This window comes from Phasianus colchicus, chromosome 2 (genome assembly GCF_987193195.1).
Source record: "Phasianus colchicus chromosome 2, bPhaCol1.hap1.1, whole genome shotgun sequence".
NCBI lineage: Eukaryota > Metazoa > Chordata > Aves > Galliformes > Phasianidae > Phasianus > Phasianus colchicus.
In genome coordinates, this window is record NC_143437.1 from 56,866,482 (window position 1) to 56,888,920 (window position 22,439).

The window sequence follows — 22,439 nt, forward strand, 5'->3', positions numbered from 1 at the left end:
GACCAATGACTACTCATATCTTTGTCAAGCCTTCAGACAAGGCAATTTAACAGTTTTGAGTGTTTTGCTTTCTGTCCAAGATGAACTAAATACTGGGGGTATAAAAAGATCCTATAAAACAAAGGTATAGCTTTTAGTCCAGACTATTTAATCACTATGATTACAGCACAATGCCACAATTATATCAAGACACCCAAGGAACACACTTCCATAACATTCCTTTCCTTCCCTTTTCTTCTTTCCAGGGCTGGGGCCAGCTACTTCTCAGCTGTGCCACTGCAACTCTTCAGGAGGTTCCCCTATAAATTCTGTCATTCAGACAATAAGGGATGCTTTTGCCCTTTCTAAAGTCTGCCCTGCATTTCTGCCCTGTATCGTGAAGAAGGCAGCAGGCATGAGACTTTGCATACCAGTTTTACTCTCAAAGACACTGATCAGCACAAAGCCAAGGTTTAAACCCTATCAGAAGATGAAGTCAGGCCCAGACTGGGAGTCCTCTCCTCACCACTGAGAGGGATATTACTCTCACTCACTAACAAGGGTTTGCAGTTCATCAGCATCACAAGCCCATATAATCTCCAATAATGTCTTCAAATGAAGATCATAAAAATAAAGCAAGAGTACATGGTGTTTCCCTTTATACTGTCATAACCTTTAAATATTTCCAGCTCAGATATATCTTTAGCAGATAAGATTTCAATGTGTTCAGAAATTCTTGACAAATTTCCCTTAAATCATCCAGTTTCCTTTTGAATCTAGGTCAGGTTGTGCTGCTACAACTGTGTTAGGAACTTTTTCCCCCTAGTATAATTTGATGTCCTGCAGCAGTTTTCCTCTTGGAACAAATATTTAAATCACATCAACCACTGCTTACTCTTTTTCTGTGACTCATGAGTTTATAAACCTCTACTATATCAGGATAAGTCCTCTCTTTCCCAGACTGAAAAATCTTAGTTTACTTCTCCATGACAAAAAAAAAAAAGTCATTCTTTATCTCCAGCCATCCTTATTACTCTTCTCTGAGCTCTTCCCAGTTGTGTTACACCCTTTTTCAGATGACAGGATGAGAAAGGCATGCAGCATTTAAGGTGTGGGCAAACAACCATGCAACACCGTTTCACATTTTATTTGAACTTCCTTACCTTCTTAGCTGCATTGCATTTCTATCTCCTTAGGATGACACTCAGTGTCATCCTACTTCATCAGACAGCTGATGACAGGGACATGATGATATATGTTTACTACAACTCAAGGGCCAGAACTGTTTACCATGTGTTCAGGTACTTTTCATGTCACCATGTATCATGATGATCTTTCTTCTATCAGGGTGACAATACCCAGTGCCAATATTTTCATGAAGGGCTATGTCCTCCAGTTTCTCGATCTCTTTATTGGATTCCCTGCAGTCCTTTGGAGGCATGCATCCCACTCAGTTCTTTGCAGCCTAAATTTTCCATTTTTCCATTTTCCATTTCTCAGGTGACTGCATCCTCTCTGTATCCTTTTTGATAAAGAATACATGTCACATTCACAATAGAATTCACTTGAGCCATGAGTTCTTCCAAAACAATCAACTTCCTTACATGCTCTTCAGATTAAAAATTCATTTATAATCTTGTTAAATGCTAGAACTTACGTTTCCTTAATGTTGAAAGTCCATATGACTTTCTACATCTCCAATGTAAGAGAAGAATTCTCTGCTCCTGTGATTCTCTCATACCGTCTCATCTACCATTTTTCTGCTGAACATTAAAGATCTACCTTTTGGCTTCTCCCTCTAGCCTTGCATAAGTCATTGTAAACTTCTCAGATGACACAAGCACTGAAGCCTTACTGTCTTTTCAGGGTGCCTAGACTTTGTGTCCCAGTTCTCTAATCTGCTGCTCTTACACCTTTGATACCTATGTTGACTAGGACTCCAGAATCCTGCTTCACACATTTTGTGAGCCATCCTTCAGGACATTCATCACCTTTGCAGCTGTCTCCAGCTTTTTCCCAGCTTCTGGTCACATCTACATCCCAGTGGCAAAGTGGGGCCTCGGCTCTGCCCTAATCTGCATGTACTCCCAAGCCTAAGTCTCCAGGATCCAAAACTTTAAACAAGAGTCGCAAATGCTTGAGTCACAGTGAAGCAATAGATTAAAAGGATGTGCTCTGCTATAACAGTTAAGTTTAGCAGTGTTCTCCTTTTCTTCAAATCAGCCTGGAGATCCCTTGAAGTCTCCCTGCTGCCCACAGAGCCCTCTCCAAAAGCAGCTAACCCAATTAGTCCTTTACCTTTCAAAAATGGCTCTCAACCTAAAGCAAAGAAACCTAGGGTGCTGTTGCTACATGTTGCCCAGTTTCAACTGCATTAAAATAAAAAATCACGTCAGGATACACACCCTTGAACCATGCTAATTGCAAGATATTGGGCACTATAGGAGTTGAAGCACAGGGAAACTCAAAATGGCTTGCTTCCTTTTAATTACTTGGAGTTATAATTTTGAGAGAATAAACTATGCAAGGCTAAACAATATAGTCTCCCATGACTTATTAAAGTTGAATGGCATGCAGTCTTGTTCTTTTGCCACACTTTCACAGAGCTGTCTCAGTCTGGTTAGTAAAAACTCACTTTAAGATGAAAAGCCTTTGGAAAGAGAACAGCACATTCTGAGCACATAACAAGTACTCTCAGAAAAGCTTTCTATTACTTTTAAAGTTAAGCTCATTAGGGATTGAGCTTGTGTTTTGTAAGTGGTGTTGCAATGGCAAAAAAGCTGGCTCCCTAATAGCACTAGGTGGAACAGACTCACCTTTGCACATCTCCCACATATACCCCCCAGTCTCAATACTCTGTTCCTCTTATCTCCAAACCCACAGACAAATCTGCTGGTCCCTTCACTCTGCCCAGGTGAACTGTGCCAGACTGATTGGCTGAGGATTACAGACTACTTTTAGTCTCTCACTGCAGGTATGGTTGTCATTTAGTAGAGCAGTGGAGCAGCTTTTAGAAGCTGTGTTCTACCATCTGCACATGTACCTGTCCTAATCTCTGCCTTTACTGCTTTCTAATATTACAGCATTCTGGTTCATAAAAAACAAAAACACTGACAAAAAGTTCTGATTGTATTAATTTCCTTCTTTTCCAGCATCAAAGTAAGAATTCTTATCCTTTCCTTCAAGAACATTTAAAACTCTGTCCCTCCTAATTCTTTTGCCTTTGTATAATAAATTACAATTTCATACATTTCCCCCTGCAAGTCAATCACTCTCCATTCCCCAAAAAACTTCTTTTAAATTTAGTCTCCAGCTTCTTCAGAATTCTCAAGTTTGCCACTACATCAAATCTTAGGGAAGAATAAGGAGATTATAATATTTTAAGAAAAAAAACAACATATTATGCATATGTAAAGCAGAATCAAATAATCCTTAGCTCCCTTTGGAGAAATAAGTACAAGAGACCATCATGCAAGACAGGCAGTCTGTCTGTCCTCCTGCCTCACACCTTTCTTTTATTTTCTTCCCCTTTTTTTCATCCTTTTAGAGGTCTTGTGCTCCAAGGTGTCTGGGTAGATCCCAACATGCAGCAATAACCTTCATTCAAGGAGAAGGAATAATTCCAAGAATGAAAACTGGAATATTTTCTCCAGCAATAGTACTTTCTGTGAACGATTTTGCCTTATTCTGCTACTTCCACATAGAATAACAAAGGTAATGCTTGTTACCTTTGGTAATAGAGGTACCCCCTCTGTGGCACCATTAGAATTTTTACAAGGCTGTGAAAAATACTTACAACAAATATGGCATATAGTTAGGGAAAAATACTGACTGTGGACTCAGACAGGACATTGACTGTGATGTCATATATACTTAAATATTGTGTTCCAGACAGAAAATGGAAGGTGTCTTGGCTTGTTTTGATAGTGAAAATTTCTTTGCCTTTGTTCCACTGTTGAGTACATACGTATGCGTATAGAAATGTCCCTATGAGAAAGGAAACCAACCCTATTTGCTACTGACAAAGTGGCAGTATCACATTCTGTGTGAGATCAAAATATTTTACAATAGCCAGATGAAAGAAGATTTCAGTAACAACTAACAAACTATTTCCCTCAGCTGGGCTAAGAGAAGGAAAAGGAAAATAAAAGAGGAAGAGAAAAAGCCACAGAAACAATAAAAGTACAAGAGAAACAGAAAGCATTCAAAACAGGGCACATATTTTATCACATGGACATAGCAAGAAGCTGGCTGGCATGATAGTTCATTTGGAGCTGGAGAACAAAAACTCAGCTCTGGGAACGCTCTGCTTTGCTTTGATGCGGTCACTAGTATCCTACCTAAGAAGAGAAAAGACACTGTGCAAGTGCCACACCACTTATGAGCACTTGACACAAAGCATTAATCATTTTTCCCCTGCAGAGACAGCTTGCCAAGCATTGTTGTCTGTTCAGGGGGAGAATTCAATGAGCACTGCCCCTACCTAACAGAGAGTGAAAGCTGGCGCAAGTTTTCACTATGAAGGCATTTTGCTGGAGCTTTCCTGTCATAATGCATTCATTTCTATAAGATTCAAAATCTTTAGCTCCTTAAACAGCAACATGGGGAAACAGGTATGTGGGGTCTATTGGCCCATGCTACTCAGCATCCTGTCCCCAACTGCCTCCACTCACCACTGCTCTGGAAAAAGGTAGAAACCACCTAGAAAACATAAGGCTCTAGTGGGCAAAATGCCTTCCTGGTCCTGCAGAGATCAGCGCGTGCCCTGAAGCATGAGATTTGATTACTTTATTCCAGAACATAAAACTTCTAATGCTATTAGGAAGCCCACATGCTAATAGGCATTTTCTTGAAATACAGCTACCATGTGTAGCTCAATAGCTCCCTATAGAACAGGCCATGTGCCTGGTATTTCCTTGTACTAATCAGAAATCATTAATATCATCATGTAAGTCCTGTTCATAGCCAAATGTCCAGTTGTAAGAGGCCAGGGGACTCTTAGCTTCCCAGCAGAAAAGAAAAGGTCAGTCTTAGATTTGAGTGTAATGGGGCAACTTGCTTACAAGAAAGGTCTATTTCTTCTCTTCCTGAAAGCAGCTGCACACACACAGCATTTGGAGAACACAAACCTGCCCTGTAGCAGGGACTACCTAAGAGGAAATGTGTCCCTGCCAGCTGAGTGAAGTGGGTCAGCAGCCTGACCATCGGCATTTCACCCAGAGGCTTATTCTCAGCCTCGTGGTGCACTTGCTATTTTAGTCCAGAGCTTAAACTGAAAAATAGCCCTTCAAAATAGCCATGATTTGGAGGATTTTGAGTCTGAGGTATTCTGAGAGGAAAAGAAAGAGAAAGAAAGACAAAGTAAGGAGTTTTGCTGTGATGCTTAGACAGGCAATCTAGGTTCCTACAGATAAACACTGCAGTGTCATTTGATCTGCACCATAAACACAGATCATTCCTAACACTCTAGGAAAAAGTAATTTTTTCTATAACCTCATCTACTGCAGGTCATTCAGTTGTGAAGAGTTCTTGACTATTCCCCAAAGAGACAACATGCTCCTCTTCAGAGCCATTGATAGCCGAGGATTGACTGGAAGTAAGGGCCACCAATCTGCAGCCCCAGGATATGACCTGACCAGATCTGACCGGATAATATTATTGACAGATTCTTACTGTAATAAATAAAACCAGGATTTCATTCCAGGCCTCTGCAGAAACTTCAGGTTCTGCAACTTCTCCACAGTAGGATCTAGGATTCTCAAAGCTTTGCTCTTGAATTACCCCTCAGGCATTTTCCTACCGTAATGCTAGCAGCCTTCAGAGGCAGTATAATCAACTGGATTATATAAAATTGTTCTACACAAATTTACAGTCTACAAGCAGACTCCTTTCCTCCTCCATATATACAGGCCTTTAACAGAACCAGTAATGCACAGCACTCTCCTCCTACAGGGTTAAGGGGACATGCAGAGATGGATGTATGTGTAATGTTATCAGAACTGAAAGTAAAAATAAACACTTCCTTCTTGACTATTTGAGTAGATGCTACAGAAGAGATGAGAGAAGGCAAGTGATGGTCTCTGCCATACCACATTTAACTGTGGCAATCTACCATTTTTAGTTGCAATGAACTGCAAAAAGGAGATCTAACAAAAGCCAAATTAGATGTGTTTTATATCTATGTAACGGTCATTTTTTTTCCATGTAGTAAGAGAAGACCACACAGGATAAATAGAGAAATGATAGTAGTACTTTAAAGTAAGCATCTTACAAACATTCTGTGACTTGAATTCTCTGCTTGACATATAAAGTGACCCAACTGATTGTTAAAAGCATGTTTATTGAGGATTAACACTCATATAAAGGATGAATGCTTCCTAAACCTTGGCATATCTGTTTTTAATGATCTACTGGCATGCAATTAGTCAAGAATAATGAACCTTTAATCTACATTAAATGTGTATTGGAGACATTTGTTACAAACTGTCACTGAGTATTTCTTAGTGATGCATCAATGTTTTTATTCAGAAATATTCAGAATATTCAGAATATTCTGAAATAATCATAGGCTCTTGCTTTTATCACCTCTCCCTGAGGAAAGCCTGGCTGGAGTAATATGTCATCTAGATTAATGCCCTCTGTTTCTCAGAAGCTGAAAATGGCTTCCTTCCTACATTTGCATTCATTAAAATTCATGAGCATTGTTTTTTGTTAATGCCAGCATTCTAATGACTTTTCAAAGTTAGCAACATTAAGGTTTGAGAAGGAAAACATTAATTAAAATAGCTCTGAGATGTTTTCTTACTATAACAGCTTATTGAAAACTGTGCGGATGACATAGGTGGGTAGGAAACAGTTCTAACTTTCAAGCTGTCACCTCTAGAGAGGAGTTTACGGTTGTTCCGCACTAGCAAAACCAAGCATTATTTTTTTTAAGGCAAGCAAGTGAAGAATGATTTATCCATCTGAAATATTACCTGTGCTTCCAGCAGGTGTTGCCTTGCCCAGGTCAAGCTGTGGGGAACTTTTGTGGGTTCTGTTCTGCTGCTCACACTGTGCCCATGGTGGTCACCCCAGCACTGCCCTTCAGTTCCTAGGTCACAGGGATGCATGTGCCATGGTAGCACTGCACTCACACTGTACTATTACATACTGATCCTCATTTGAAAAGCCCTGTGATCACAGCGCCTGGGGACGTCTGGCTATCTGCAAAAGCCCAGGATCAGGACTTAAATTCATCAGCTTGCTGATGCGTTTGGATAGGTACTTGACAAGGAGAAATAACAATTATTTAAGTGAAAATAACTGTTACTTATTCTGTATTTCTAGGTTATATCTCCCGAGGAATTCTTTGAGTCAAGAAATACACTTCTAGAGGTATGACAGTGAATACTAAGTGTTAATCGTTACTATGTTCGTCTGTGCTAACTAGTGGGATTCTTTTCCTTTTTAAGAGGGTGCAGCTGTCTGCTTCCTGAGAAACAATAAGGCCTTGAATTACTCAACAGGAAACTCTTATTTTTATGAAGAATTATTATTACAGCCATTCTTTTACACACACATTCTTCTGGAAAAACTAAAAACAGAGGAGCAGTTTCTCCCGACAAAGTTGCAAGGATCTGCTCCTTACAGACAAATCCTTTTCAGCAGTTCCATTGCACTTGTCCTTGCACCCAGAATGAGCTTCCTCATGACAAGGACAAATAAGGAAAAGCAAGTCATCTTGCCATGTATCTTAATGATCTCTTTCAGATCCCTTAGTTTAAACAGCAGCATGCTTCCCACTAACAACAAACAGCTAGGGTTCAAATTTGTGTAAACGTGTGATAGAAATAGTAGTATTCCCACGAAAAATTAAAGCACAGAAATGAAGGTAATGCAGCCTGTCATGGCTCTGTTTCTGAGAAATGTGTGCAGGATAATGCAGGAAGTGACAAGAGATTATAATACAGATTTCCTAAATATGTTATTATCATCCTGACCATCCTTCTGCCTTTCTCCTCTCATCAGTAGTATCACTAGAGTGATCGCCACCAAGCATCAAGCATGTATTTGGAGAAGAAGTGGGAGGATGTTTTAGAAAGCAAGCAAGCCCTGTATGCTTCAGCTGGCATCTGCAGTTGGAAAATGAGCTTTGTTTTCTCTTCAGGGTGCAATTAAAATACTATTTGTTGTGGACATATGAAAAATATGCACAGAAGAACTGGGACAAACTGAGGAATAAAATAACCAAATGGCTAACACCATTGAGCCTTGAGTATCCTGAAAACTGATTTCTCTAGAAAAATGGCCGAGGAAGTGTGAGGACTTTTTCACTGCTGTTGTCTCCTCTGTCCGTGACCAAAAATATGGCTTCCCTTGCCTTTGTCTTAGTCTCATGTCTTGAGACAGCCCTCCCCAAGTACTACAGTGGTTGATCTTCAGAACATAACTTTTTCAGAAGAAGAAAGAAAAAAAAACCACATGCTAATTTCATAACACAACATTGTTGTGGAGAAACGTACTGAGATTGGAAATCGTGCTTATGAAGTAGCCTTGCATTCCTGTGCATCTCTGGCATGCCATAACCCTACCCAGCCCCCTGCCTCCAGCGGAACAATGCATTTTTATAGAAAAGGCCCCTAGGCATGACTGCAGTTGGGTTGTTTTTGAAGTGACCTTAGACATAGGCCACAACCATTCACAGGGCAAGGAGAGACAGTCCTTATCTCCTCAAAAGAGAAGCAAAACTTGTGGGAAGGCAAAAGCATAGTTATCACTGACAAATATACAATGAAAAGCAAATCTTCTGTAAAACTGATTTTTTTTTTCAGTAGTGGAATGAAATTGTGAGATAAGGCTGAGAAAAGCTGTCTTCTGAAACTTATCAGGAAGTGTGTGGTTTTTTGTTTTTTGTTTACTTTGTCACGCACAGAAGACCTTGCCAGCACAGCGAGAATCCAAGAGAACTTAGTGTCCCCGATCCGGCTGAAAATGGCCATGATAAACAACTGGAGGGTGCTGATAGCACATTGCACTACATGCATTCTCCACAATATCCTTGCATTGCTCATTTTAAAAGAAGAAAAACATTTCCTGCCTGGATAAATAACAGAGGAGGGCAAATGTTCTGGAGTGACCTGAGACAAAGGCAGGGTTTTGTTTTGTTTTGTTTTCTTTTAATGAGACTTACGGAATAATAATGGTTCAGGATAGCAGCAAACAGCCCAGTTAGGCTTTTGCCCTTATTCTCAGAAGGAATATAAACAGCCATCCCAGGCTCCTGACATTTTTTCTGTATATCTGTCTTACATCTCGCCCAGGAAGGCCTGCTAATACTGGGAGAGTAATATTGCTTATGATAGAATTTGGAATCGTAAGGCCTTCCAGTCTTAAGATTTCTTCTGTATGTTGAGTCATGCAGTTGTCTTTTCTCCAGATGTTTCTCCATTATATAACTGTAGGTTAATAGCAATTAACTAATACTAATACTAATAACTGTAGTAGCTCTGCATACAGCTGATCTCTTTACTGACACTGAAAAAGTAAAAGTAGGTCCTGCGTTCAGAAACTTTTACTCCAAAACTTCTTAAGAATTTTACATAAGAATCTACCTGGCATTTGAAAGGTATTTATTTATTTATTTAATAAAAGTATAATCTATTTAATTAAAGTACTTTAAAATATCTTGAATAACTTGATGTTAACTCATCGAAGTTACAACCAGAGAAAGACAAGATCTGAAGAATTTTTTTGCTGGATTTTCCTGTCAGAAGCAAGAGGCCTGGTTTTGAGCTTTCACTAGTGTCTCATTATTTTTGCTCAGCTGCCTTACAGAGAACTCTTAACACCACTGTCAACTGCAATAGAATCCAGGGTCAATGTTTTGATTGCATTCAAAACAATTTCTTGTGTAATGGAAGAATATATACAAAGGCAGTCAACTTCAGACTCTCAGACCAATCTTTCATTGTATATATTATCACCAGTCATGAGAAGTTTCCACTTTCCTCAGCTCTTAGATCTGTAGAAAAGTAAAAGCAAGAGAGGCTTATTGGATGATTCTGCTTTCACATTACCGAAAATCAGGACTAATTCCAGAAAGATCAACCAAGCTATACTAGCATAATGTTAGCATAAGTGAGAACACAAGCAATATATAATACTGCTGTAATTGTTGGCAGTAAGAGTTCTGCCCTCTTGTGTATTTGTTCTTGTAATTTCAAATGTCTGCCTAGTGTCTTTTCACAGGCTGAATTTCATAGCTACGTTAGCCCCTGTTTATTTCTTTTTGTCTGGTGACACCCACTCTCAGACATTTTATTTCAGGTTCTCCTGATAAGGTTAGGAAAAATTGGTAGAACATGAACTTTGAACAGTGTTTTAACATTAAACAAAGATTGCCATTTTCTCTTTCTTTAGGCCAGAATTGCTGTCTTTGCTGTAAATCTCATTTTAAAAGTATTGATAAACAAATGTGAACCACTATTAATAATTCTTACCTTTGTTCAATTCTCCACTTAAATTTTCATTAGTCTCTTCACGCCTTTTTTTAGCATAGAGAGGACTTTGCATCTAATAAATCATGCACTACTGATAGTTTCAGATATGCTCTCTCTTTCTGATAGATGACATGTAGTAGTGCATATTACTTCAAACCTTTTTTCTGCATCATCTCATCTGTAGTGTTCAAGCATCATTCTGACCTGGAGTAGTGCTCATCTCACACGGTCATCCCAAAGTTATACCATCTGCTCAAGTCTGTTACCCTGGCTTCTTCTATAGTTAAAAGAGAGAATTTATTATGTCAGTATACAGATCTTTCCTTTTTTAGATCGGCAAACCAAATTGCCTTAAATAAATTAGAGCCTGACTCTATGCAGGTAGCATGGACTAGATGTCAGCTTTCTTATGGCAATGATTAAATGAGATGAGCCTGAATTCTGGTGACCAGAGCTGAAGTCCACAGGCATACAGTGAATGGAAAAAATAGCACTAAAAATAATAGTTCCAAGCACATAGACAAGAAACTTCACCAGAGATTCTTATTGTTGGAAAATGTCTCCAAGGCAAATGTGATAAGTCTCAAAGGAGAAAAAAGTCAGTAAAGGCTTTTTTGCAGTGTGCACAGGTGAGAGTCTGTCTTGTTTACTGTGCACAGCCACTTAAATAGGCATAGTTACCTAGACTCAAGCAAAAATGAAGTAAGAGAAGACATCTCAAAAGATCAGGAGTGCAGACAAAATTCCCTTAACAAATACAATGCAGAAGGAAAAAAAAAAAAGAAAAAAAAGAAAAAAAAACAAGTAAACAAACAAAACAAAACAGCAATAATGCAAGGAAATTTTAATTTAAAGGCCAGTACTGGCATAAGACTAAGTGGAATCAAAGGGGACCACAGCTACACTTAGGTCAGTTGTCAGAAAAGTGCCATATGAGGCACACAGTGGCTTTATGGCTATGATTAACTCTTAGTTTTATGAGTAGTCCCAGGAGAGAGGCTGAAAGCCCTCACTTCAAGACAAAGTAGGTTGAAACAGACAGTACTTTTAAAAGAGATGCTTATGCCACATCTATTTACATAATACTCAAGCCCCTATTTGATACCGATGCAATAACATATCACTGCTTAAATTGAATTTTTTACAATGGTTAAAAGGGTAAAAAAAAATAATATTGTTCATCCCTTATCCATCCAGTTGGCTTTTCCTTTTTGAGTAAGTGAAGATTTTGCTAATTGCTCCCATATGCAGTTTTAATCCATGAACGAATGTCTCAGAAAAGTGTCTAGCAAACATTAACAGTTACTTTAGTTTGTGATTTAGAGCCAATGTCACTCTTCCAAGATAGGATAAAAACACTTCCACGAAAAGTTTCTGCTCCAAATAGTGGTAGGGAGATCATAACCCCTTGAAAAAGAGCATGAATCTGGAAATATTGGCAACCATTTCACTAGACAAGCCCAACTCAGCCATACTTTAAGAAGGATATGGAAAGAATGATACTTACAACATCAGCTATCACTTTCTTGTAGAGCTTGGATTTCTTTCCAGAAAGTGCTTTTATCATTTTACCAATTCTGTAAAAAATCTTGTTGCCTCCTTAAACATGTGCCAAGTTTTGCAGCCAGAAAAAGAATGAAAGTACCATCACTTTGAACAGAACATTCTAGTGCAAGTAAACACTTTTTGTATGGACTGACTCTTGTAGAATCTGACCCAGTGTTAATAGGCACTTTGCAGCATGTTCTTCATTTATAACTTTATGCTCAATTTGGTTTAATCAGTACTAACGAGGAATAGTTTGAATTAGAGGATTCTATGCTGAAGTATTTATTCTGTGTCAGTGTCTCGTTAAGAAAACTCTTTTCTTTTGGTCCTGTTAGACATTTTAGCCTGCAAGTGACAACTTGAAGAGGAAGAGATGTTAGACAGAAGTTAATGAGGGAGATTCTCTTCTTTTATTTCTGTTCCAAAAGGAAAATATGTTTTGATACAGATCTCAAGTCATCCAAAAATACTTGCCTCGCTAAATGTCATCGGTCAAAATAAAAATAATTTGTTAAAGGAGCTGGCATGGTAGAACTGGGGATAAAAGGAATAGATGCAGGTTCAGGCTAAGGCACAGGACACCTAAAGTGTATATGGATCAGAGTGAATCTAAGTTCCTGAAATATAGGTATTGCATGTAATAACATTTAATTTTAGGGCTCCATCCAAAAGCTTACATCTTCAGTTTCCTCTGCAGCAGAGCTGAGACTTGAGCACTAAATCATCCTGCTCCACAACATTGCAGCTGTCTAGAGCCTGTCAGGTGGGACAGACTGAGCTTTGGTACCTGCTTTACTCAGGTTTTTGGTCAGTGCCCAAAAAAGGCATGAATGTGATGTATGCAAACATTGGATGCAAACATGGAGACACTTTTGCACCCTGCTAGCCTTTAAGTCTCATGCTGCCTCTCCCCGTCTTCCTGACCCAGTGAGTGTTCGACTCCTCACTGCACAAGGTTTCCTCTTGAACAGAAGCACTGGAAAACAAGTTTTCCAAAAACCAAATGGTGAAAAAATTCTTAAAAAACATTCAAATCCAAATATCCCACAGGCTGGAAACAAACTAACTAACTACCTTCCTGAGGACTAAATAAGTCAGGATAAATCCTATCCCACATGCTCACCAAGGTAGAAGATATTGCTCAAAATCAGAATTGGACCCTGCAACTCAGACTTGGAAATAGCTGGTGCACAAGCTCCTGAGTCTCAGAGTTGAAAAGCTTTTAATTAGCTCTTTGTTTATTCATTTGTTTTTATGAACAGTGATCTCTACTCAGAGGTCCACAAAAGTAACAGCTCAGCACTTGGAGCCATTCACACCCATTCACCACAGGAACAGATCAATATTTAGTTCTTTTTATAACACACTTTTTATATCATGTCCTTTTTGCATCTGGGGCCCAGTAACAGGGATATTATTTCAGGCAGTGGAGCACGTGTTCCCTTCGAGTAGCTTGCATGTCCTTAGACAGGCCAAAAGCAAGCACACAAGTAACAACAAGAGGAGAATACCTGCACTGCCTGCACGCCACACAGCTGGTACTTTAACTTCCTGCTAAATGCATCTGTTATTTTGGAAGCTTTTTACAGACTATCCATGGATTTTTTCCATCAGCAGAATGGGCTCACCCCATTGGGAGACTGTCTTCATGGCAGTACTGGGGGCTTGGGGGGTAGCTCCATGTACAAAAGGGCTGCCCCTTCCTTCAGCAGCCTTGGTGTGAGGCTCGGCCTTCCCCTGGCTAGGCTGAACAGGATCAGCTCATATGCACATAACAGTTTCAAAAAAAAGAAAGCATGCCTGGAAAGTTCCGCATCCCATCCCTGCAAGCCTCAGGAAGTCAAATTCCTTAGGGCTCAATCCAGAAACATTTTGGTCAGCCAGGAGACTCTCATTGTACATAATCAGGATTGAAATGACAGTGACGATTTCTGCCAAGAGCAGCATTCACTTTGACAACTGCTGGGTAACCTGGAAGCTTTTAATCATGGGAAGTAACAGGAAGCTGTAATGTTTTGCTCTGCAAGTAGCCCCAGGAATTTGCTTAGGAAAAGGAAGCTGAGGATATTAAAAAAAATCCTTTGTTTCAGTCTTCAAGTATCATAACAAATTAATTATGTCTTGCTACATTTACTTTCACTTTTCCCAGCAGAGTACTTTTGTGAGGATTTTTCTTAGCTTCTTCATTTTATCCCTCACTAAACACTCTTTCTTCCTAATACAGTGCGCAAAAAATATACCCTGTTCTGAACTGCTGTCCCACATCAAGGTAGGACAATTCTGTGATGTGGAAAGTATTGCATCCGTCTGTTTTTGTGGTGGTATCTGACTTTCATGGAGATGTGGTTCCAATTCAGAACGCTTTCTTACTGTGTGCTTGGTAAAGTTCATTATTATAGAACAAATGATAACATCCTGGTCGAACTCAGCTTGGAGTCAAAAAATCCCATGAAGAGTCACAGTCTAGCACTGTTCCCATAGCTCACAAATTCCCAGGCACATATCAAGATTTCTGAGAACATACAGTTCTATGTGGATCATGCTTTTCCATTGCTACTCCTATCCTCATTGCACAAAAAGAAAAAAAAACATCCAGATCTGCCTTGAGAACTAGGATTGAGAAGAATTAAACATGGCAAAGGATGTCCATGGAAAATTTGGTTATAAATTAACAAAAATATTAAAATTCTAGAATATTTTAGCTAGCCCTCAATAAAAAGCAAAATGGTATGATAATGCCTTAACCATGTATTAATTGGTGGGCTTTATGCTCTTATTTCCCTCTTTAGGCATAGCTCTTCAGTTAAACCACTGAAGGGCACACCATAGCCTTCTTACTTGGTGAGGAGACCTGGTTCACTGTTGGAGCTGAGGGGAACACAGGAGTGTGACTTTCCATCAGAAAAATTGAATGCAAAGATTCAACTACAACCGTTCTTCCCAAAACAAAGCATTCTTCTTTTCCATCACTATCAAAGTACATAGAGAGATGTAAAGATAAGTAAATAGATACACAGACATACAGGCAGATAGATTGTCCACCAAAGGCAAATATTTCCTCATGAATTGCTGTTTTTGACAAGACGGTTTTCAAACACCTCTCTAAAGACTGATAATCAAAGAATAAGCAAAATTTGAAATTACTACAGCAGTTGAAAGTCAAATTACAGTGTATGGATTCACAATCCACCTACAGCTCTGTGGTTCTGACCACATTTGGCTGTTTGTGCAGAAATTAGAAAACGTGCTCTATGCCTGAAACACACTCTCGTGGTGGTAAGAGGAAGTGGAGTGCTGTTTGCCGTAGGAACAGCAGACGTGCCTGAGTTCATGCTCAGACATGGTGTCGAAGTGCATTTGTTGTCTCGCTGTGGAAATGTTTTTCTGGCCTACAGTGAACAACGGATTGATTGGTGTAGCACATGCCCTTCTCCTTGGGCAACTATACTAATAATGGGGTCTTCTTGTGAGCTTCCCACAAGACATGTTTGAACACCTGAAGTGATACAGAGTCAACTAAATGGAAGGAGGAAGGAAATTAACATAAGAACTCTTATTCCAGACAGGTTTAAATTAGTCCTTCTTCTCATGTCTCTTTAATTTTTGCTCTCTTTTTTTTTTTATTATTTTTTATTTGATTTTTTTTTATTTTTTAAGAAAATGTAATTATTGTCTGGGAAATCTGACTTCAACTAGCCACCTGCCAAGTACTGACTCACATCTGTGTACAAGATGTTCCCAGTGCTTCTGTATGCATTTATATCTATTTGCAAAACATATTGAATCAGCTGCTTTCTGCATGCATGAAAAGTAAAAGAATCTCTAGCATAACCCTAAGGACAGGTCCTGTGGTTTCTTTCTCTCCTACTTACTCTGTGCATATGTCTACTCCCCATGTCTTTTGAAAGAATTGATCAGTGTGGCACAGAAGCATTGCCATGGACCCCCAGGTACAACTAATTCAAGCAACAAATCACTAGTCTTTTTTTTTTTTTATATGTTACAGTCTACTATGGTGTCTTGTTAACAAACTGGCTAAAATGTCTTAGTTCCCATTCCTTAATTAGCAGGTTAGAGCATTTCTCTAGTGGTAGTAGTGTTCAAATAAAACAGCATTGATGGCATCAGCTTTGTATTGATGTTGCCTTCCAGCACACTTGGTGATGTGTAGGCATTCCTGAAATTAGTTTGGGATCTTTCACATGTGAATGTGAAGAGGAAGACCACAGAGAATCACTGCCCTGACCAGAGCAGTTGCTGCACCTAGATATTTAAAAGAAAAGAGAATGAACAAACAGAAAGAAAAACACTTATACTCCTTTCTATTGCACTCTACCAAATAATAAAATTCTTCTGGAAGAGAGAACAGCTTCAGAAGAATGAAGTGCACCATGAGAAAGTACAGCACAAACTCCTTTATAAGCTAAGTGAAAAGCTTATACATATGTACATACATATATACAATATTTAGTCATATTTTTATTGTTTGTGTCATGGCAGATCCTACCTGCAAATTATGTATATGATACATAATTAGGCGTTCATAATTTATGTTAATAGTTTGTTAACACTCTTCAATACTTCACTTTGAAAAGCAAAGGTGCAACACATTACACTCTGCAGCCTTGTTCAAATAACAGTTTTGGTGGGTGAACACTGTCAAGCTGTGTTATCTCATTGTCATGTCTTCCTTTTTTTTCCACCTTTCTGTGAAGATGAATGCTCAGAGCTGCACTGTACAACCAAAAACCAATCTCAGTTACTATTCAGAGCAAATTGTGTTAGGACAGTCTGGGGCAATAGCCCAAAAGTCTCTGCAGTGGATCAATTCCTATCTGGCTGTTCAGCAGATGTGTGAAGGGCCGTTATGGCTGTGACTGTGATGAAAAAACAATTACTATGTATCAGACTGTCTAAAGTACAACTTTCTCAGTGTTCCTGAAATTTGGACTTCTCAAATGACTCAAAGGATGGAACACTGAAAGCACAGAAGAATGCGAAAATCAGAGAAAACAAAGTCTGATGTCTCTTGAAGAGGAACATGAGCTTCTGGCTGTTGCTTCGTTCACTAATGCCATTTGGCAGAAGGCACTTACATAAGAACTCAACAACACATGCAACTCCTTCAGGGCACCTTTCACAATGCTGCATTTCTACTGAGTACAGAGTAGATTCCTTGTTTTGTTCTAACACAGCCATCTTCAACTCTGGCTATTTCCTTAGCAAAACTAGAGATCTTCCTTGCCAAGGAACAAAACCTTTATGTAAAGAGCAGATACAGGGAGTTTGCTTTCACAAAGAAAATAATGCTTTGCTTGAACACATCTCTGAAAGTGGTATATGCTAGAAATGGGTATGCAAAAAGAGTAAAATCTGAAATTTGCTTTGGAAAAAAAAATCTCAGGTGTGCAAAGAAGGAAAGACACTGGGAATCGTCCTGAGACCGAAAAAGTTTCCACAACTTAGCACCTGAGCTGATGATGCCTGCAACTGTTTGTTATTGTAATGATAGTTATAGATTTATTTGCTTTTTTCTAGCTTCCTGAACATGACCTACTTGACCTCAGAGAAGTACTCCATAATGTCAACAATCATCTCATTACCTGCTGGGACTGTTTGCACTTACCATGCAAGACCTGCAGTACCACTGGTCAGCAATCCCATTCTTATCACATCAGTTTCCCAGCTTTCAGCAGCAGCTTCAGTGGTGACATGGCTGGAGCTGCTGCTGCGTGCCTTGGAGATAAAAAAAAAGAACACCATATCTGACTCACTGAGTTAACATCTATCAGCTCTGCCAACACCATGTTCAGTGTCTGGGAAGCTGATATAATAAATTTCTGCCCATATTGGTAATGGCAATGATTCACTAAAGCAGTTTGAAAGATCATGTAACAGGATTAGGATTTCTCTACCTGGCAAAAGAAATAAGGATTTAACTATTATAAATTATCCCAGAAATCTTTCTTTTTCCTTGGCTTTCTTTTCCATATTTAGTTGGATTTCTGTTCTCAAATATTTTTGTTTTCTCTCTCCTTCTTTTCTTCTCTCTTTCTTTCCTTCTTTCTCTTTTTCTCTCTTCCTTCCTTCCTTTCTCTTTCTTTCTCTTTCTTTCTCTTTCTTCTTTTCTCTTTTCCATTTTCCTTTTCCTTCCTTTCTTCCTCCCCCTCTTCCTCTTTCTATCTCCCTCCCTCATTCTTTTCTACTGTCTTCCTATGCTCTGCCTTTCCTTTCTTTGCTTTTTCTATCATTATCTCTTTCTCCTTTTCTCAAAAGTTTGTGTGGGAGAAACCTAGGACTAACTGCCTATCTCTAGATAGAGGGCTTGTTATAAGGATGTAGGTACTTTACTTTCAATGATACCTGTAACAGTGATCCTAAACTAAGTGGCTATCCAGGAATGAATTATCAGTGGTCTAGTGTTCATTGTGTTCACTGTTATTGGTAGTTCTACCTTCAGTTGTACTTCTGAAAATGAGTGCTACAGTTGGCTGTAGCCAACTCAGTTTGGTTTAAATCAGCAGTGGCTCAACCTTCCTGACTTAGGTGAGGCTGGAGAACAAGGCATCTTCCTAGAATGTCTTTCCTACAAGGGAAAATCCCAAAACATATGTTTCTAAATTCCTCTTAATGGCTTTTATGGATTTTTTGTTTGTTTGTTTGTGTTTGCAAAAGCTAGGACCAAAACAAATTATGCAGCTTGGTTCATACTGCTATTGGCATAACAGTAACAGACTAAAACCAATGTCTCAACAACAATATACCAGCTTGGACATTACTCAGTACATAGTATTCTTCAAACACTGAAACAGGAAAGTGTTTAGGTCTCAAAACTCTGGAATGAAAGGAAAATATATTAAAAGAAAATAGTTGGCTACCACATACAGTCTTCTATTTTTTTGGAGCTTGGGGACAAAATGTTACTAGAACCAGTGGCTGGAGAGTCTTCTCTAATTATTCTGAAAGGGATAGATTGAGGTGCAGGTTAAGCAGATGTAAATAATGCCCACTAATTAAAAAAGATGTACTTCTCTTTTTGTAGTTGTTGTTTTGCAGAACATACCTAGTGGCTTCAGTGAGGAACTGCAAAACCTCATCACCTTGGTCCATCCATGAATGCAGTGCTCCACACATTTTCCCATATGCATTATTTTCACTTTTATCCATGTGATCAAACTTTGAAAACTGAAAAGAAGAAGAAAACAGCTCTAAAGATCTGCAAAGAATAAGCAGTACCAAATAACTTTGAGGGTGATGCGGCAGAAGAAGAAAACAGGCTAAAAATTTGTGAATTACAGGTTTGACAACAGTGGTGGAGAATGCTGTAACACCCTCAAATATTCGCTGTTTTCTTGTTTTAACCTGGGGCCAAGATCTTGAGCATCTACTCATTACAGCTCAACAGCTCCAAATGCCAGGGCAAAATGACATTGACCAGTTTCTTTTTAAGTAACTTTACTGAGAAGTGGTAATGTTTGCAGATTAACTCAAGGCTAGCTTCCTCAGTGACAGAGGAAAGGTTTTTTGTTGTCTTTTCTTTTTTTTCTTTTTTTTCCTTTTTAGTGGGGGAGGGGATGATGGAAGATGAGGGGAAACTAAAAACATTTGATTTGGCCTGAAGTAAAAGTGCATACTTCACACATATTTCTAACCAACCCCCCAAAACAGTTTCTGGCTTTGAACGTGTTGAACAGGAAGCCATTTAGTGTTGGAATGCTTGGTTTGCCAGTCCAAGAAACACACGTTCTTATTACTCCTGGGCTATCTAAAAAGGTTCAGGGTGAAAAAGTTTAATTTATATGTAGAACCTTGTTTCCTGTTTTGTTTTTTCCCTGTGTGCCAAGCCTGTTTCTTAAACTCTGTGATAGGAAACACATTTCCCATTTTCTCCCTTTCATCTCACTTTATTTACTCAGCTGTATATTTCTCTTCAATTTATAGCTTATACTCTTACCTGGCTTAAAGTCCAAAGACAGAGTGAGAAAGAGATGGATGTTGTGTTTTCATGGTTACTGAGGAAAGGGAAGAATCTGGGTGGAGGTGAAGCTGCCTTTATATCAATATCAAGGGAGTGGTAGATGGAGAGTTTTCTTTCAGGATATTCTACAGCATACATTCAAAAAAGGTGAAAAAGAGGACAGAGAGAAAGCAGTAGTGAGGCAGAGCAGTTCCCTCATCTCATCACTGAATGAACTTGTGCATATTTGAACTGTTTACATTCTCCAAATGAGATACACAGCGCAGCTATTTCCCTCTGTTTGGAATTACTTGCATGTAGAAGCATGAGCAACTAAAAATAAAATAAAGTAACAAAAAGAAAGTGAAGTAATCTAAGTTAATCTAAATATTGGGTATGCTTAATATATATATGTATGTATATATACACTCTGCAAGAGAATTTGAAAGAAGAAAAGCCTCCTTGAACAAGGACTGTGGTATTTAAGAATTAGATTAGGACCATTGCTTCAAAGAGATCTTAAGTAAATGGATGATTTTGCTGCTTTGGAGGTGAAGAGATACCTAATGAAAGCCATTGTACACATAACTATGCATGCCCATCGCAACTAAAGGGAACTAGCAAGCCCACTACATTATTGTAGCTCCGTTGTCAAATTGTTAAGACTATAACAGGCTTTGAAATGTTTCGAGACTTTCCTTTTTTGCTGTCCCAACATCTTGATATTGCCCAATACAAAAACATGCCAGCTATTAAATGTAGGGAATGCATTGTGGCTCTATGTGCCATCCTGGGGTGAAATTCTGTAAAAATATCACTTTTATCTTTTGTACTGCTCTTCCTCTAGAGGTCAAAGTATTTGCATGAGTAGCCTCCAATTTAAAGTTTGGTATAGATGCAAACGATTCCGTCCATGTCTGCAGCAGATCCATTGATTCTCTATACCTCTATTATTAACAAAGCCTTAGAGTTCAATAAAGCAGTCAGTGTACCTATTCAAAGAAAAGCCCATTTCTTCAGGATACCATGATTGAGGCACACAGACACCCCTACCTGCTGAACCTACGAGCTTTTATGAATCATCATGTGGCACTGCTTCCACACAGGCTGCTCAGTGGTCAAGCTTGTGACTGAAGAGGCTGGCCTACACTTCAGCCAATACTCCTGGCCATACTGACTTGCCTACACTAGCTGAAGATGAGATGGGATTCTCAGGGCTGTTGGGGAAGCAGAAATTCTTGAAATATTCTGTGCCATTTGTAGCATTTTTTTCCATTTTCTCGTAGGTACTTGAGTACTTGCTTCCTATACGCTGGCATACTTCAGGAAGCCAAGGTGGGCCAGCTATAACAGAACTTGAGATCGTCCATCATCCGCATCCTTTTTTTCTTTTTTTTCTGAAAAGAAATCTCAAGAACAGAAAATGAAGTTGTTCCTACTCTCCTGTCAGAATTGCACAACCATGCCTCGAGCATCATGGAGCAAAAGGCTACCTGAGAACAAGCTGGACAAGCTACAGCATGGACATAACTGCAGTCCCTGGCATTTCTGTCTAACGTCTAGCTCTCTCAATTCTCCTTCCCAATTAGCCCTAAGCAGACCTGCAAATGACAGCTGAAGACATCTCTAACTGCTGTGAGGCTCTGCTCAATTCCTGGAAGTTCCTGAAAGATTAAATGGTTCAGAAGAGATAGCAGCTGCCTGTGCCTCCACCTACGTTCTTTCAGCTTCTGATCTGCATTAAAATATAGAATTTAATATAACAACTTAATTCCAAACATTGAAGAAAAAATAAGAAGTTGATTAGGATTGGCATGGAAAATACCTCCTTCTGTTAGTTCTTATTTTATCCCAGCAGGGTTATTCCAGACTTTGTCACTCATGTACAAGCAGGATGAAGAGCCAGCTCACTCCAGCTTCCTGCTCTGGTGAGTAAGAAGAGCCCAGGAGCAACACCTGACGGACCTCCTGTGGTCTCAGTTGCATTATTGTTGGCCTGATACTTTCAAAAACTTCAGGGGCATGATTACATGTTCAGTGAAGTTATTGGTAATGTCCTGCTGATTTCCACCTTTTATCCACCTGGGTCAAAAAGTGCAATGCCAATGAAAGGCTTTGGGTTTGTGCAAGAAATTATTTGGAGAAAGAGCTCAGAAAGAGGTTTCTGAAGGCTCCTTAAACCAGGCCCATTGAAACTGAAGGTAAATCTCCAGTGACAGCTGTGCAAGTGGGAGTAGGCAGTCACACAGGGCTTTTGGGAGTCACTTGTCACAACTAAGGTATAAAGCCCACACTCTTACTCAGAAATAGGTGTTTGCTGTTAAAACCTAGTAAACTACAATCTGTATTTTGCGTTTAAGAGTTTTGCTTTGTTGATACTAGAAAACATACTGATACAGGCTTAAAAATCCTGGCAAGAATTTTATATAACTCCTTGATCAAAAGTTCAAACTAATCAGAAGAGCATGTCATTA

At 39.1% G+C, this 22,439-nt stretch overlaps 1 protein-coding gene across 13 annotated transcripts in view; it reads right to left on the bottom strand.

Annotated features, from left to right (window-relative positions):
• LOC149919044 (uncharacterized) overlaps nt 1-19,186 on the bottom strand; it is a 149,785-nt gene extending 130,599 nt beyond the window's left edge. For 4 of the 13 annotated variants that reach the window (XR_016464355.1, XR_016464356.1, XM_090135783.1 and 1 more), the window contains exons 1-2: nt 19,072-19,184; nt 17,635-17,744 (exon numbers count right to left, since the gene is read on the bottom strand). Coding sequence is in view for 8 of the 13 variants with exons in the window: in XM_090135783.1 (XP_089991909.1) it covers nt 17,635-17,637 (3 nt within the window). In the remaining 5 variants the exon portion in view is untranslated. Of the gene's footprint in view, nt 1-17,634; nt 17,745-19,071 lie in introns of all 13 variants that reach the window. The other 9 variants (XM_090135784.1, XM_090135781.1, XM_090135787.1 and 6 more) reach the window with 5 other exon arrangements.
• Nucleotides 19,187-22,439: the final 3,253 nt, after the last annotated feature.